This window comes from Oryx dammah, unplaced genomic scaffold, assembly GCF_014754425.2.
Source record: "Oryx dammah isolate SB20612 unplaced genomic scaffold, SCBI_Odam_1.1 HiC_scaffold_19, whole genome shotgun sequence".
Classification (NCBI taxonomy): Eukaryota; Metazoa; Chordata; class Mammalia; order Artiodactyla; family Bovidae; genus Oryx; species Oryx dammah.
In genome coordinates this window covers 76,571,936-76,589,367 of record NW_024070203.1, presented here as the reverse complement: position 1 = coordinate 76,589,367, position 17,432 = coordinate 76,571,936, and the positions used below count along the sequence as shown (strand labels likewise).

General features: G+C 36.7%; 1 protein-coding gene across 3 annotated transcripts in view; it reads left to right on the top strand.

Annotated features, from left to right (window-relative positions):
- VPS13B (vacuolar protein sorting 13 homolog B) overlaps positions 1 to 17,432 on the top strand; it is a 772,631-nt gene that overhangs the window by 308,508 nt on the left and 446,691 nt on the right. For all 3 annotated transcript variants that reach the window (XR_005724545.1, XM_040260994.1, XM_040260993.1), the window contains exons 20-21: positions 3,932 to 4,041; positions 9,114 to 9,261. Coding sequence is in view for 2 of the 3 variants with exons in the window: in XM_040260994.1 (XP_040116928.1) it covers positions 3,932 to 4,041; positions 9,114 to 9,261 (258 nt within the window). In the remaining variant the exon portion in view is untranslated. The remainder of the gene's footprint in view (positions 1 to 3,931; positions 4,042 to 9,113; positions 9,262 to 17,432) is intronic.

Here is a 17,432-nt window from a genome sequence, read left to right as displayed (position 1 = left end):
TTCATCATAATTTTGAAGAAGTTTGTACATGGCTTGTACTTGAGATGGATAGTGTTTCATTGTTGTTTGGTTGCTCAGTCATGTCTGATTCTTTGCGACCCCCATGGACTGCAGAACACTAGACTTCCCTGTCCTTCACTATCTCCTGGAGTTTGCTCTGACTCACATCCATTGAGTTGGTGATTCCATCCAGCCATCTAATCCTCTGTTGTCCCCTTCTCCTCCTGCCCTCATTCTGTCCCAGCATCAGGGTCTTTTTCAATTAGTCTGCTCTTCACATCAGGTGGTGAAAGTACGACATTAGAACAAAAGTTTCCTGAATTCTTTTCTGGTTAGTGGCTCGAGGTGACCTCTACAAATGATATGCTATTCCGCTTACCCCGGAAAACCGCCCTAAATCATGCAAATCAAGAGGTGCCAATCTTCAAGTTTGTGAAACTGCCCAGGCCATGCAGGGTATGCATATCTGAGAAGCCACCAAGTGTCTGAAGGATGTTACTTTAAAGAAGCCATGTGTGCCATTCCTTCTGTTGCCTGTTCTCATTCCTTGGTTCTTCTCTCTGGGATTTAATTATAGGTGTATGAGTTCTTCTTACTCCATTCTCTTATATCTTAACACCATTTTGATTGCTTTATGTTTTCTATTTCAGATACATTCTAAATTGTCTTACTGTATTTCTTCTATTTTATTAATTTTGTCTTCACCTATAGCTAATCTGCTACTTGATCTGTCCAATGAGTTTTCCTTAGAGTTGGTAGGTGTGCACAGGCCAAACAGTGGGTCTGCACACAGGGTTGCTGACCCAAAAAGAGTGCTAAATTTTTACTGCCTTTGCTTAAAAATTCAGGGAGTAATGCTGATCTTAAAGGCTTAGATGTAGATTCTCTGGTCATTGAGCACATCCAGGTGAGCACAGCCCCAAAGATACAGGCTCAGGACTTACAGAGCTCATGGTTAGATCAACCCATACATGAGCTCTCCCTTCCACATTGAGGTGATCCTTACTGAGAAAGATCAGATTGTTTCTAAACCAGAAGAGAAGGTCACAGAAGAAAAAGATATCCCAGAAGAAACTGAAGAAACAAAAACTTATGGTGCAGAAATAAATGCTGCAAAAAATAAATGCAAATAAAAGCAAAAAAAAATGACTTATTTACATCTAAAAATCAATTTATTCTTTTTTTCTTTATCATCTTGTATTTGTAACACTTGGTATGCATGAATTTGTTTTGAAGTAAAATATAATCAATACATTGAATATTTGCTGAGAAGTTGAGTCAGTTCATTTGCTTTTTTAAACCTCAGGAGATCTTTCTATTTAGGATTCTTCTCTGATCTTCTTTTTTCTTTAGTGTTTTGTTTCTTCTTTGTTTGTTTAATGTAGGTTTATTTTTGATTATCCAGTCTGGGTTCATTGGACTTCTTAGGTGTGAGTTATGTCTTGGAAGTTATGTAAGATTCTCAGTAACTAATTTTTATCAGTATTGGCTCTTCTCATTTTTTGGTTACTCTGGAATTTAATTAGGTATATGCTTGTTCTTCTTACTCAATTTTCTTATCTCTTAATATCATTTTGTTTCCTTTTATTTTTCTATTTCTGATATAAGTTATTGTATTTCTTCTATTTTATGAATTTTCTCTTCACATATCTAATCTGCTATTTAACCTGTTCAATGAGTTTTAGGGAGCTTTTCTGGTAGATCTGCTAGGAGACCTTGGTTCAATTCCTGGATTGGGGAGATCCCCTAGAGAAGGGATAGGCTACCCACTCTAGTATTCTTGGGCTTCCCTGGTGCCTCAGCTAATAAAGAATCTGCCTACGGTGCAGGAGACCTGAGTTTGATCCCTGGTTGGGAAGATCCCTTGGAGAAGGCAACAGCTACCCACTCCAGTATTCTGGCCTGGAGAATTCCATGAAGTTTTAGGGGGCTTCTCTGGTGGCTCAGTGGTAAAGAATCCACCTGCCAATGCAGGAGATGAAGGTTCATTCCTCTTGTGGGAAAAATCCCCTGGAGAAAAAATGGCAACCCATTCCAGTATTCCAGACTTCCATGAACTGAAGAGCCTGGGGGCTGCAATCCATGGGTTTGCGAAGAGTTGGACAGGACTTAGTGACTAAACACCAAAACCCACAGTAACGAGTTTTTTACTTCAACAACTAAATCTGTCATTTCTCTACTTTCCATTTTTCTTTAAAATATGTTCTTTTCTAATACTTTCTCATAGTTCGTCATCATGATTCCATACTTTAGTATTTTAAACATTTTCAACATAACTTTTTCAACATGGACTTTTTTCAACTAACCTATCTATCTACCGTTTATTGTCATTTCTTTTTTCAGCTCCTACCATGAGGCAGGTACTTTTTTTAGATGGTGGAGGTACAGTTGAGGGCAAAACTGACATATTCTTTCCTTCATATTCTGTTCATCCTAATGGAGCTAATACTATTTTTATAAAAAAATATGTAAAGAAATTTACTATGTTATTTACAGATATACACGACCTGCCCCACATTTATTAAGAATGGGACGTTCTGGTTTAGTTAAGTTTATGTGAGCTACCTTTATCAGAGAAGGACAAAATGTTTTAGTTAGTAGGATAGAAACTTGTTACACTGCAGCTTTGTGTTTTATGTCAGAATGTTAGCCTGCATTTCATCTAGACGGCTCTCTCTCTTTGCTTCTGAACACTTAAAGCTGTAATTTACAATGATTTATTAAGTGGTTATAATGATGCTTCCTTTATCTATAATATAAACAAAAAAAGGAGATAATATTCCATTCTCATGGCCAATATAGACACTGCTGTTTGCCTAGAAAATAGTTTATAATTTTATAATAAGAAACTGTAATAAAATAGTTTATTATATTTTTAATGACAAATACCCAGTTAATAAGCTACAATTCACATTCCATAAAGTACATTATTTTAAAGTACATAATTTAGTGGCTTTTGGTGTATTTGCAAGTTGTGCAGCAATCACCATTTTCTGATTAGAATGTTTTCATCACTCCCCAGGGAACTACCTTTCTATTAGCATTTGTTTCCCTTTGTTTTCTCCTCCAGCCCTGGCATGCATTGATATCCTTTTTCCTTTATGGTTTTTCCCTGTTGTGGTCATTTCATGTAAGTGCAGTTGTGTAATATGTGACTTTTTGTAACTGGCTTATTTCACTTAGCATGTTTTCAGGGCTTATTCATGTTATAATGTGTATCAGTACTTTATTCCATTTTGTGGTTAAATAGTTTTCCATTCTGTGGTTCTACTACATTTTGTTTATCCATTCAGCAATTCTTAGACATTCATCTTTTCCCATTTTTTGGCTGTTGTGAATAATGCGGCTATGAAAATTTGTGGACAGGTTTTTCATGGATATTTGATTAGTTGATATACCTAGGAATATGATTGTTGGGTCATACTGTAACTTTATGGGCTTCTGTGAGTGGATTAGATTTTAAAGAATATGCCTGCAATGCAAGAGACCCAGGTTCTATCCCTGGTTTGGGAAGATCCTCTGGAGAAGGGAATGGCGACCCACTTCAGTATTCTTCCCTGGAGAATTCTATGGACAGAGGAGCCTGGTGAGCTACAGTCCATGGGGTCACAAAGAGTTAGACAGGATTGAGCGACTGTCACACACATACACACACTCTGTAACTGTTTATTTTGCTTTTTGAGGAAATACCAACCTGTTTTCCAAATGGTCTGCACTATTTTTTGTTCCCACCAACTATATATGAAGGTATAGTTCCTTCACATCCTTTGCAACACTTATTGTTGTTTGTCTTTTTAATTATGGCTATCTGTAATAGGTGTAAAATGATATCAAGCTTATTATTTTTAAGAGGAATATAATAATTTAAATAATTAATAATTATAATTAATTAATTATAATAATTAATAATTAATAATTTTTTGCTTTTTAGGTGCCGTACTCCTTTGTAATGTCCAAGGACTAGCAGTTAATATTGACCCTATCTTATACACCTGGCTCATTTATCAACCTCAGAAGCGAAGCAGTAAACATATGCAGCAGGTGAGCAGTTTTTATAATTCTCCAAATACCTTTTTCCTATTTAATAAAGTTATATATTTCTTACCTTGATTTTGTTTATGGAGGTACCAGAATTCTTCTGTTCCCTACTCTACCTGTTTCAAGCAATTTGGCTCTTTAATTTCTATAGAAGAAATTACAGCTCAAAATACACTTGCTTGATTGTTAAAGGGACTTGCTCTACAATTGCTTGGAAAGGAGATACTTTAGAGAGAGCAGGTTAGGTAGGCCTATTTTACTGACTCATTCTCAACTAAAGTTTATCAGCAGAGGCAAAGAACACGGAGTAACTTGGCAAGAAAGGAGCCTTCAGTGTTTCCAGGCATGAGCCAGGTGTTCTTATAGAGAGTAGCAAAAATTGAAAGCCAATTCATAAAATAGTTTATTTTAATGGTAAATGTTTGGTTTATTTGTAAACCAGAAATTTAAATGTTTAATTTGTAATGGTAAAACTTTATCCTGAAGGGTACAGATGAAGTATAGGAAACTAATATAGACTTGGATTTTAGAAAGTTTAACAAAATACAAAGTATGAGTAATGGAGAAATTAAGAATAATGACAGAGATGATTTGATAAAAATTTGTAAATGGTTTTCTTATTGAGGTATAATTGACATATAATATTATATTAATTTCAGATAGCAACAGAATTCATTATTTGCATATATTACAAAATGATCACCACAATGAGTCTAGTTAACATCCATCACCACACATAGTTAACACTTTTTTCCCTTGTGATGAGATTTACTCTGTTAGTAACTTGCAAATATACAATACATATCATTAACTCTCTGGAGAAGGAAGTGGCAACCCACTCAAGTATTCTTGAGTGGGATAATTCTGGATAATTCCATGGACATTGGATCCTAGCGAGCTGCAGTTCATGGGGTTACAAAGAGGTGACATGAATGAGTCACTAGTGTGTGCATGCACACACACACACATACACATGCATTAACTATAGTCCTCATATTGTTCATTATGTTTTATAACTGAAAGTTAGTACTTTGGACTGCCTTTACTCATTATACCCCCTTCTCCCCAACCCCCATGTCTCTTGCAACCACCTTCTCTTTTCTGTATGTATGAATTAGATGTTTTTTTGTGTTTTTTTTTTTTTTTTGTATTGTCTTGTTTTGTTTTGTTTAGATTCCACATATAAATGTGGTTATTTGCCTTTCTTTATCTGACTTAGCAAAATGGCCTCAGGGTCTATCCCTGTTGTCACAAATACCAAGACTCTTCCATTTTAGGTCTGAATAATATTTCATTGTATTATAAATTTTTCATTGGTTGTCTTATAACTAATGTGATTATCTCTGGTTCACCATAGATATGCATGATTGCCAGGTATTGTTCTAGCAGCTTAACTAATGTTTGTTTGATTGATACCAAGCACCTTTAAAGATTTTTATTTTATTTTTATTACTGTGTTTTATAAGTAGATTTTAGTTAAATATTCCCTGGTGGCTCAGTTGGTAAAGAATTTGCCTGCAATTCTTTGATACCTGGGTTTGATCCTTGGGTTGGGAAGTTCCCCTGGAGAAGGGAACGGTTCCCTACTCCAGTATTCTGGCCTGGAGAATTCCATGGATGAAGGAGCCTGGCAGCCCACACAGTCCATGGGGTTGCAAAGAGATGGACACAACTGAGCGACTTTCACTCAATTATAAATATATATATATATATATTCTAATTTCAATAATATTGCATTTCATTTAAAACTACAAATATCCAGTCCTCATTCACAGATACAAATAATATTGAGATAAACATTTCTATATTTGCATTTTTCTTTAATTATTCACTTAGAATATATTTTTAGAAGTGTAGTAGTTTCAGGCATGTGGTTTAGCATATTTTAATGCTTTTGTTATACTGCCAGTTTGATTCCAGAATTGGTGTACAATCTGTTTTCATCAGCACTTTATAGTAGTGCTGATGAAAACAGATTAGAAAAGGCAGAGGAACTGGAGATCAAATTGCCAACATCCGATGGATCATGGAAAAAGCAAGAGAGTTCCAGAAAAACATCTATTTCTGCTTTATTGACTATGCCAAAGCCTTTGACTATGTGGATCACAATAAACTGTAGAAAATTCTGAAAGAGATGGGAACACCAGATCACCTGATCTTCCTCTTGAGAAATCTGTATGCAGGTCAGGAAGCAACAGTTAGAACTGGACATGGAACAACAGACTGGTTCCAAATAGGAAAAGGAGTACTTCAAGGCTGTATATTGTCACCCTGCTTATTTAACGTATATGCAGAGTACATCATGAGAAACGCTGGACTGGAAGAAACACAAGCTGGAATCAGGATTGCCAGGAGAAATATCAATAACCTCAGATATGCAGATGACACCACCCTTATGGCAGAAAGTGAAGAGGAACTAAAAAGCCTCTTGATGAAAGTGAAAGAGGAGAGTGAAAAAGCTGGCTCAACATTCAGAAAACGAAGATCATGGCATCTGGTCCCATCACTTCATGGGAAATAGATGGGGAAACAGTGGAAACAGTGTCAAAGTTTAGTTTTTTGGGGCTCCAAAATCACTGCAGATGGTGACTGCAGCCATGAAATTAAAAGATGCTTAGTCCTTGGAAGAAAAGTTATGACCAACCTAGATAGCATATTCAAAAGCAGAGACATTGCTTTGCCGACTAAGGTCCATCTAGTCAAGGCTATGGTTTTCCCAGTGGTCATATATGGATGTGAGAGTTGGACTGTGAAGAAGGCTGAGCGCTGAAGAATTGATGCTTTTGAACTGTGGTGTTGGAGAAGACTTTTGAGAGCCCCTTGGATTGCAAGGAGTTCCAACCAGTCCATTCTGAAGGAGATCAGCCCTGGGATTTCTTTGGAAGGTTGATGCTAAAGCTGAAACTCCAGTACTTTGGCCACTTCATGTGAAGAGTTGACTCATTGGAAAAGACTCTGATGCTGGGAGGGATTGGGGGCAGGAGGAGAAGGGGACGACAGAGGATGAGATGGCTGCATGGCATCATTGACTCGATGGATGTGAATCTGAGTGAACTCCAGGAGTTGGTGATGGACAGGGAGGCCTGGTGTGCTGCGATTCATGAGGTCGCAAAGAGTCGGACACGACTGAGCAACTGAACTGAACTGAACTGACCCTGCATATATATATTATATACTACATATTTTATATACTATATGTAATCTGTTGAACCCGTGTCTCCAGCATTGGCAGGCAAATTGTTTACCACTGAGCCATCAGGGAAGCTTGCACCCAGAGTCTCAACCACGAACATAAAGATTTTGTTGTTGTTGTTGTTTGGTATTTACAATACTGTAGCTTCCGTTAGTCTCATCTTCAACTGTTGTGCATGAGTTAAATATCACACTATATAGCACATAATTTCTCTCATATATTAATTTTGATTCTAAACTTGATTGTAATTTCTTAGAGTGCTTCATCATATTCCATGCTTATAAATGATGGCCAGGAAATTGAAAGGATTATGAAATCACTAAATGTTAGAGCATAAAGAGATTTTCTATTAGACATCTCCACCCCCTTATTTTGTAGATGAATAAATTTAAATTAGACTCACTATTTCTTATCTAGGTGTTAAATACTATCTCCTATTTAGATTTGTATAAATATTATCAGTTTCACTAAATACTTAACAGGAAAATAGATATTCTGTGTTGTCATGTTTCCCACAATGCATGTAATTTTTTCATTTTCTGTTTATCAGTTGTCTTGTCCTTTTAATCAAAGTAATAGTTTGTGACATGATTTGGCCTTTTCCTATTATAACATATGCTTATATAATGTGCATATGTTCTCATTGAAATATTAATTTATAATTTAAGCAATATTAAATAAGCATCAAGTTGGTGAAGCTTGAAGTTGGACCTGTAGAAGTGTGGATGTTGTAGTGTTGAGCGTAACATTAGATCACACTGCTGCCTAACAGCCCCCTCCAGATTCATCATCTGATGCAGCTGTATCAGTTATCATCTGTTGTTTCCCAAACTGCAATTTCCTCCTCAATTTGTGGCTGAAACCCAACATTTGATGATTGTTTTCCACTCAGTTCAACATTGATCTTTGATCCTACAGCAAACTTAAAAATACCTTTTTTTTTTTTTTTTTTTGCCAAAAATCTGACAAGATTGTATTGGGCGTCATCAGCAGTAACATCAGACTTTATTTCAGTGAATAAAGATGAAACAGCTGCTTTATTGTCGGGATCAGCACTCAGGCATTCAATATAAGATCATAATGTTTTCCAGCTTTCTCTAACTATAGATGTTTTTCTGTGCTTTCTAAATATGCTGTGGATATCACTTTGTCAGAAAAAAGATAGAGAATTTTAGCAATTCTCCCCAAAGTTGGGCTGTCTTTATTAATAGTGGACATAATCAGTTTGTAGAAGTATTTCCCTGAATGATTTCATAAGGATAATTTTTCATTTTCTAGTGATCATAATTTTCAAAGTTAATTTTAGTTTCAGTTTGCTTCTGCCATGTTATCTTTACACTACTTACTAAAATTTATATTAAATTTTAATTATTTCCAAGTGCTCTTGGTTTTTGTGCAGAATTCTGATTGAGACTGAAATTGTTATGCGTCCCTGTGTGTATATGTGAGAGAGACAGTGATAAAAAGGGAGGGCAAGAGTGATTGATTGATTGATTTAAAATAATAAAGCCCCATGTATATAGCATGGAGTATGTAGTCAATTATGTCATAGTATCTTTGTATGGTGGCAGATGGATAACTAGACATATCACGATCATTTTGTAATGTACAGAAATATCAACTCACTGTCTTGTGCACATAAAGTAACGTAAAGATGTATCTCAATTATACTTCAGTTGAAAACAAAATATGTGGACATATAGAGGGGAAAATGCTAATGATGGTTATCTCTGAAGGTGGAGATTATGGGTGGTTATTAATTTAAAAAATAATACTAAATAGTAAAGCATTGACCCCAACATGTGAAGGACTTTCTTCAGTGATGCTATGTTTATACTTAAGAAATAGTAAATAATTCAGTTTTTCATTTGACTCTCTCCAGCAGCCTGTAATTGCTGTTCCTCTTGTTATGCCAGTTAGCAGAAGGAAAGAGGATGAGGTGTCTGTTGGAAGTGCACCCTTGGCAAAGCAACAGTCATATCAGGCATCTGAATATGCCAGCAGCCCTGTAAAAACAAAAACCGTAACAGGTATGTGTCAAAACTCTAAAGGATCTGTGATTTCACCTTCCCTCCTAGCTAAGGAGTTATCCAGGCCACATTTTCATGAAGCTGACGAAGATGCAAGACTCCTGGAACAGAGAGAAAAGACTTTATTATCTGTAGCATTAGCAGTTTTACCAAAGTATTAGCATTTGTGTGTGTGTGTGTATCCCTGCCCTAAGCCTTATTCCCACAGGGTGGCACAAAGAGGGCTAAGCGATACCTGTATATAGTGGATTATGTTACAGGACAGAACCTCAAGCTTTAAATGGGTAAAAGCTATGCCTCCATTTTCTCTGGGGGAGGAAGGCTCCATATGCGTCTTGCAAGACTGTAAGCAAATCTGCTGTTTGCTCAGGTGAAAGACAATATCTTTGTTTTCTAGGCTGTACACTGTACAGATATCCTTGAAAATACCACTGGAAACAAAGGTACTCTCTGCCTCTACTTGTAAGACAGGCAAAAACAAGAGACCCTTGGAGAATCATCTCCCAGTAGTATGTTTCTTCTTAAAGTGAATCCTTGCAGTCCACCCTACATCTTAATCCTCTTTCCTCCCCCTTTGCTTACTTTGTTAGCTATATGAGCTATGCAAATATAAAGCATAAATATTCTTCCATAAAACATTATCTTTTATTTCCTTTTATGTAATATAAAAAACCCACATGGTGATTTCAAGTAGTGTTTTAAATTTCTAATATTATCCCTTAGATATACAGCTTTATTCCATATAATGCATATATCCCCAACCATATAAAAAAAGATTTTATATTTTTAATAATCAAAAAACACTTATTGAGTATTTATAATGGGCTAGACTCTGTTGTAAGTAATTTTGCGGGTAGAAATATTAATAAGACATGATTGATGCCCTTGAGGAATTTAAAATATGTTTAAATACACAAGAAGGTTCATGCTAGTGTTTGTTTACAGGAAAAGTTAGTTTCCTTACCATATTTAAAAACAACAATGGTAAAAATACTAACATACATTTTTGTGGAGTTTCATTCATATCTATTATTTTGTGTTCTGTTTCTTAAAATAGTATGTTATGTTTATTTTATGGAATCATTCGACTTCCACCTGTCAGTATTCACAGGCCTTTTGCTCCGTTGAGACTTTTTTCACCAATTGATAAAAAAATAACTATGCTTATTTTTTGTATCATAGGAAGATAGTCTGTAACTTGAATTGATTTTTTAATACAAAATTAGAAATTTCCTTTATATAGCATGCTAAGTTTTATACTTTAAATTGCTTGATCTGGTAATTTACATAATGGTTTATAAATATCAGCTCTTAGTAAATGTCCATTAAGAATCGATTGATAAGTTTAATTTTATATGCACATTAACTTCCTGCTTTACTATATTTATTCCACTTCTTTAAACCACATAATAATTAAAGTAATTGTTAAGGATGAGTAAAGATGATAGAAAATACTTCTTTAAATGAAATTGTATGACATAGAACTATATAGAAAATATTTACTATGCATGGAGAAGTTTTATAGATAAATTCACATTTCATCAGTTGTCTATCAATTCATGAATGATATTAATATCTGAGGTTTATTTTGCTCTCTTTTGGGTGCTGAGTTGCTTCAGTTGTGTCTGACTCTTTGCCATCCTATGGACTGTAGCCCACCGGGCTTCTCTGTCCATGGGATTCTCCAGGCAAGATTGCTGGAGTGGGTTGCCATGCCCTTCTCCAAGGGATCTTTCCCAACCCAGGGATTGAACCTGTGTCTCTGAAGTCCTCTGCATTGGCAGGCATGTTCTTTTACCACTGGCGCCACCTGGGAAGCCCCATTTTTCCTTTCTTACACTTCCCCATTTAATTACAAGAAATTAATATTTTAAGAAAAACCTTGAATATAATCTCTCATCAGTAATTATTACTCTTTAGAATCTGAAAAAATAAACAGCACCTTATTCTTAAAAAAAATTAATGCATTTATTTTAAAATTTTTATTGGAGCATAACTGATTTACAGTGTTAGTTTCAGATGTACTAAATAGTGATTCAGTTATACGTATACACATAATCATTCTTTTTCAGACTCTTTTACCATACAGGCTATTTACAGAATATTGATTACAATTCCGTGTGCTATATATAGTAGGTCCTTGTGGGTGTCTATTGCATATGTAGTAGTGTATGTGTGTTAATCCCAAACTCTTAGTTTATCCTTTTTCCACACGTTGCCCCTTTGCGGAGGCATAAACTTGTTTTCAAAATCTGTGAGTCTATTTCTGTTTTATAAATAAATCCATTTATCTCATTTTTTAAAAATTCTGTTCCATTCCACATATAAGTGATACCATACAATATTTGTCTTTCTCTGTCTTACTTAACACTAATGATGATAATCTCCAGGTCCACCTGCATTGCTGCAGATGGCATTATTTTCTTCTTTCTTATGGCTTTCTTCTTTCTTTCTTCTTTCATTATTCATCTTTGTTATCCATTTTTCTGTCAGTAGACGTTTAGATTGCTCTCATGTCTTGGCTATTGTAAATATGCTGCAGTGAACATTGGAGTGCATTATCTTTTTGAAGTATGCCCTGGATATATGCCAAAGAGTGGGATTACTGGATCATATGATATTAACTCACACTGGTCAGATTGGCCACCTTGAAAAAGTCTACAAAACAGTACATGCTGAGGAGGGTGTGGAGAAAAGGGATCCCTCCTACCCTGTTGGTAGGAATGAAAATTGTTGCAACCACTATGGAGAACAGTATGGAGGGTCCTTAAAAGGCTAACAATAAAACTACCATGTGATCAAGCAAATACAATATTCTTTATTTAAATTTATAAATGTGAACTTTTGCATTTGAGTTGTGGTTCTTTGCCTTTGAGTTGTGGTTCTTTGCCTTTGAGTTGTGGATATGGATACTTGTATTTCCTTTCTTTAGTGTTCCTGCATCTCTGGGAACCTTAATTTCCATATCCTGTAGATATTCTCATTATAGTTAATGATGTCTGTATTTCCAGCTACTCAAGCTAGAATAAAAACTGTGTGTGTGCATATGTGCATTTAGTCATATCTGACTCTCCAACTTCATGGACTGTAGCCCACTAACTTTCTCTGTCCATGAAATTTTTTCTAGGCAGGAGTACCAGAGTGGGTTGCCAATTCTTACTGCAGGTAATCTTCCTGACCCAGGGATCAAACCCAACATCTCTTTGCATTGGCAGGCAGATTCTTTACCACTGTGCCACCTGGGAAGCTGTACAATTAGCAGTTATCAAACTAATGCCTGTACTTGCCTTGTTTTTGGACTATTGACTTGCCTTGTTTTTGGACTATTGGCATGTATAGATGGTAAAAAGCTCTGGATATAACCTTTCTAGTTTATGACCTATGTATTGTGCTCTTTGTATGCCCACCATTTTCAGTTCTCAGGAAACTTTGTTGATATTCTTTTTGTTGTTGAGTGCTCTGTATTAATCATTTTCTTTGCTTAGAATTATGTTTCAAAATTTTCTGTTTTCTAGAAAGAGACTCATAGACCTAGAGAATGAACTTATGTTTGCTGCAGGGAGGGTTGGGGGAAGGGATATTTACAGAGTTTGGAATGGACACATGCACACTGCTATGTAAAATGGATAACCAACAAGGCCTTAGGGTATAGCACATGGCACTCTACTCAGTGTTATGTAGCAGCCTGGATGGGGGAGTGTGGTGGAGATTGGATACATGTTTATGTATGACTGAGTCCCTTTGCTGTTCACCTGAAACCATCACAACATTTTAAACTGGCTATATCCCAATACAAAATAAAAATAATAATAATTTTCTATTTTATTTTTAATTAGACTAGACAATTCCTATATTGCTTTTAATTTAAAAATTGAGTCCTTTAAATGTGTCAGTTCAGTCGCTCATTCGTGTCCGACTCTTTGCGGCCGCATGAATTGCAGCACGCCAGGCCTCCCTGTCCATCACCAACTCCCAGAGTTCAACCAAACTCACGTCCATTGAGTCGGTGATGCCATCCAGCCATCTCATCCTCTGTCATCCCCTTCTGCTCCTGCCCCCAGTCGCTTCCAGCATCAGGGTCTTTTCCAGTGAGTCAACTCTTCGCATGAGGTGGCCAAAGTACTGGAGTTTCAGCTTTAGCATCAACCTTCCAATGAACACCCAGGACTGATCTCCTTTAGGATGGACCACTTGGTTCCCCTTGCAGTCCAAGAGACTCTCAAGTCTTCTCCAAGACCACAGTTCAAAAGCATCAGTTCTTCAGCGCTCAGCTTTCTTTACAGTCCAACTCTCATATCCATACATGACCACTGGAAAAACCATAGCCTTGACTAGATTGAGCTTTGTTGGCAAAGTAATGTCTTTGCTTTTGAATATGCTGTCTAGGTTGGTCATAACTTTCCTTCCAAGGAGTAAGCGTCTTTTAATTTCATGGCTGCAGTCACCATCTGCAGTGAATTTGGAGCCCAAATAAATAAAGTCAGCCACTGTTTCCACTGTTTCCCCATCTATTTCCGATAAAGTGATGGGACCAGATGCCATGATCTTCGTTTTCTGAATGTTGAACTTTAAGCCAACTTTTTCACTCTCCTCTTTCACTCTCATCAAGAGGCTTTTTAGTTCCTCTTCATTCTGCCATAATGGTGGTGTCATCTGCATTTCTGAGGTTATTGATATTTCTCCACCAATCTTGATTCCAGCTTGTGTTTCTTCCAGTCCATCGTTTCTCATGATGTACTTTGCATATACGTTAAATAAGCAGGGTGACAATATACAGCCTTGACGTACTCCTTTTCCGATTTGGAACCAGTCTGTTGTTCCATGTCCAGTTCTAACTGTTGCTTCCTGACCTGCATACAGATTTCTCAAGAGGCAGGTCACGTGGTCTGGTATTCCCATCTCTTTCAGAATTTTCCACAGTTGATTGTGATCCACACAGTCAAAGGCTTTGACATAGTCAGTAAAGCAGAAATAGATGTTTTTTGGAACTCTCTTGCTTTTTCCATGATCCAGCGTATGTTGGCAATTTGATCTCTGGTTCCTCTGCCTTTTCTAAAACCAGCTTGAACATCAGGGAGTTCACAGTTCATGTATTGTTGAAGCCTGGCTTGGAGAATTTTGAGCATTACTTTACTAGCATGTGAGATGAGTGCAATTGTGTGGTAGTTTGAGCATTCTTTGGCATTGCCTTTCTTTGGGATTGGAATGAAAACTGACCTTTTCCAGTCCTGTGGCCACTGCTGAGTTTTCCAAATTTGCTGGCATATTGAGTGCAACACTTTCATAGCATCATCTTTCAGGATTTGAAATAGCTCCACTGGAATTCCATCACCTCCACTAGCTTTGTTCATAGTGATGCTTTCTAAGGCCCACTTGACTTCACATTCCAGGATGTCTGGCTGTAGATGAGTGATCACACCATCGTGATTATCTTGGTTGTGAAGATCTTTTTTGTACAGTTCTTCTGTGTATTTCTGCCACCTCTTGTTAATATCTTCTGCTTCTGTTAGGTCCATACGATTTCTGTCCTTTATCAAGCCCATCTTTGCATGAAATGTTCCCTTGGTATCTCTAATTTTCTTGAAGAAATCTCTAGTCTTTCCCATTCTGTTGTTTTCCTCTATCTTTGCATTGATCACTGAAGAAGGCTTTCTTATCTCTTCTTGCTATTCTTTGGAACTTTGCATTCAGATGCTTATATCTTTCCTTTTCTCCTTTGCTTTTCACCTCTCTTCTTTTCACAGCTATTTGTAGTTACCACTATTTTAATTATTATTTAGATTGTATCATAAGCTATAATGAATTTAAGTTTTTCATATGCTTTTACAAACCTTTTTCTTATTATTTTTGTTTTACCATCTTAATTTTAACCTTTTTAAGTGTATAGTTCAGTTGTGTTAAGTACAGAGATGGTACCCTACTCATAGGAGTTTTTGACTTAAGGTTTTTTGACTTTATGATACTGTGAAAGCCATATGCATTCCGTAGAAGCTGTACTTTGAATCTGAATTTTGATCTTTATTGAGACCAGCAATTTGAGGTAGAATTCTCTTGTAATGCTGGGCAGCGGTAGTGAGCCACACCTTTCAGTCAGCCCTCTAACTGCCAGAGTAAAGAACAATAGACTCACAGCCATACAACTATTTTGGTTTTTACTCTCAGTATACCATTTAATAAGTTACATGAGATATTCAACAGTTTAGAATCAAATAGGCTCTGTGTTAGATAATTTTTCCTAACTGTAGGCTAATACAAGTCTTTTGGGCACATTTAAGATAGGCTAGGCTAAGCTCTCGGAGAAGGCAATGGCACCCCACTCCAGTACTCTTGCCTGGAAAATCCCATGGATGGAGGAGCCCGTTGGGCTGCAGCCTATGGGGTCGCTAAGAGTCGGGCATGACTGAGTGACTTCACTTTCATGCATTGGAGAAGGAAATGGCAACCCACTCGAGTGTTCTTGCCTGGAGAATCCCAGGGATGGGGGAGGCTGGTGGGCTGCCGTCTGTGGGGTCACACAGAGTTGGACATGACTGAAGCGACTTAGTAGCAGCAGCAGGCTAAGCTCTGAAGTTCAGTTGATTAGGTATATTAAATGCATTTTCAACTTAAGATATTTTCACTTTATGATGGGTTTATCAAGACATAACACCATCATCGTATGTTGAGGAAAATGTGTATTCACAGTGTTGTGAAATGCATATTTTAATTATTTAACTGAATTTTGCAAGTAGCTCTGTCTGTGAATTTATGCCTGAATTCTTATTAAAATAATCTTTTTGGTTTTTTTATTTGCAACCTAAGGTCCAAAGTTGGTCCTAAGTTCATCCCCACGTTATGAGGGCTTCCCAGGTAGTGCTAGTGGTAAAGAACCCACCTGCCAACACAGGAGATGTAAGAAATATGGGTTCAATTCTTGGGTCAGAAAGATCCCCCAGAGAAGGAAATGACAACCCCCTCCTGTATCCTTTCTTGGGGAATCCCATGGACAGAGGAGCCTGGCAGACAGTCCATTTGGTCACAAAGAGTGAGACACGACTGGAGCGACTTAGCACACACACAGCACAGACATGTAGCAGCTCCGGCAGGTGAGCACCAAGGTTTGGTGATACTGCACCAGGTTTGATTTTGCTTTTTAATTATTTATCAGGAAGCACACATCCTCTTCCAGTCTCAGTGAAACTGACTTAAGTAGTTGGCTGCAGGAGGAACACGTACTTGATGGGTGGAAATGTGTTGACAGCAGAACAGCTCTATTGCAGTGGCATAGGCACGTAGGCAGGCCAAGTCAGAGTGAAAGCATGTTTCACATGAAGATATTATCACAGAATTCGAAACAATCTTCTAGAGAATCTGTGTATCCTTCAAAACAAAGAAGCCATTCAAAGTTATGACATCTGTCTATCCTATGTTTTGGAAACGTTATGAATGAATGTTAATTTGGAACTCTTGATGAAATTGTCTGATGTCTGTAATGGAGATGAAAACTTTAAAAAACAGTATCCTTCATAAATGATAGCTCTTTAAAAAATACTAGCCATTTTCATCTTACATGTTTATGCACCTCTAAAGTCTAAAGTACTGTAAGTACCTTAAAATAATAGAAGGACTTTTAATTTGACTCCTTAAATACTACCAAGAACAATGAAGGTGAAAAACTAATTGGCCAATGTCTGTTGGCCAGAGGAGCTTTAGTTTTTATTGAATGAATGGAAGTTGAATGTGTAGAGACAGCCTCTGTATACCACTCTTTCATGAAATTTGACTTTACTGAAACTTGGGTGTGTCAGTAGTTATAGTGAGGCAAGTGGGAGAGAAGAAAAAATTAGAGCTACAGTAAAGTTTATAATTTATACAGTGAGATTACAGATAAAGTAGAATATAAGATCTTATAAGCAGGTATAAGATTTAACAGAGAATTGCCACTTTGAGAAAAATAAGAATAAGAATATAAGAGTAAGAATATAAAGTATATATCATTATATGTCAGTTTAGTTAATTGTCTCTCTGCAGATAAGTATTGATGCAGAATAAGTACTGATTTCCTTGCATTGCTTCAGAGAATGTAAGAGATGAGTAAATGTATACTTTTTTAAGGTGAGCTCCTTGGTTTTCACATACAAGGAATATGCTCCTTATAAGAAAATAAAACATGATATTACACTTTGCTAAAT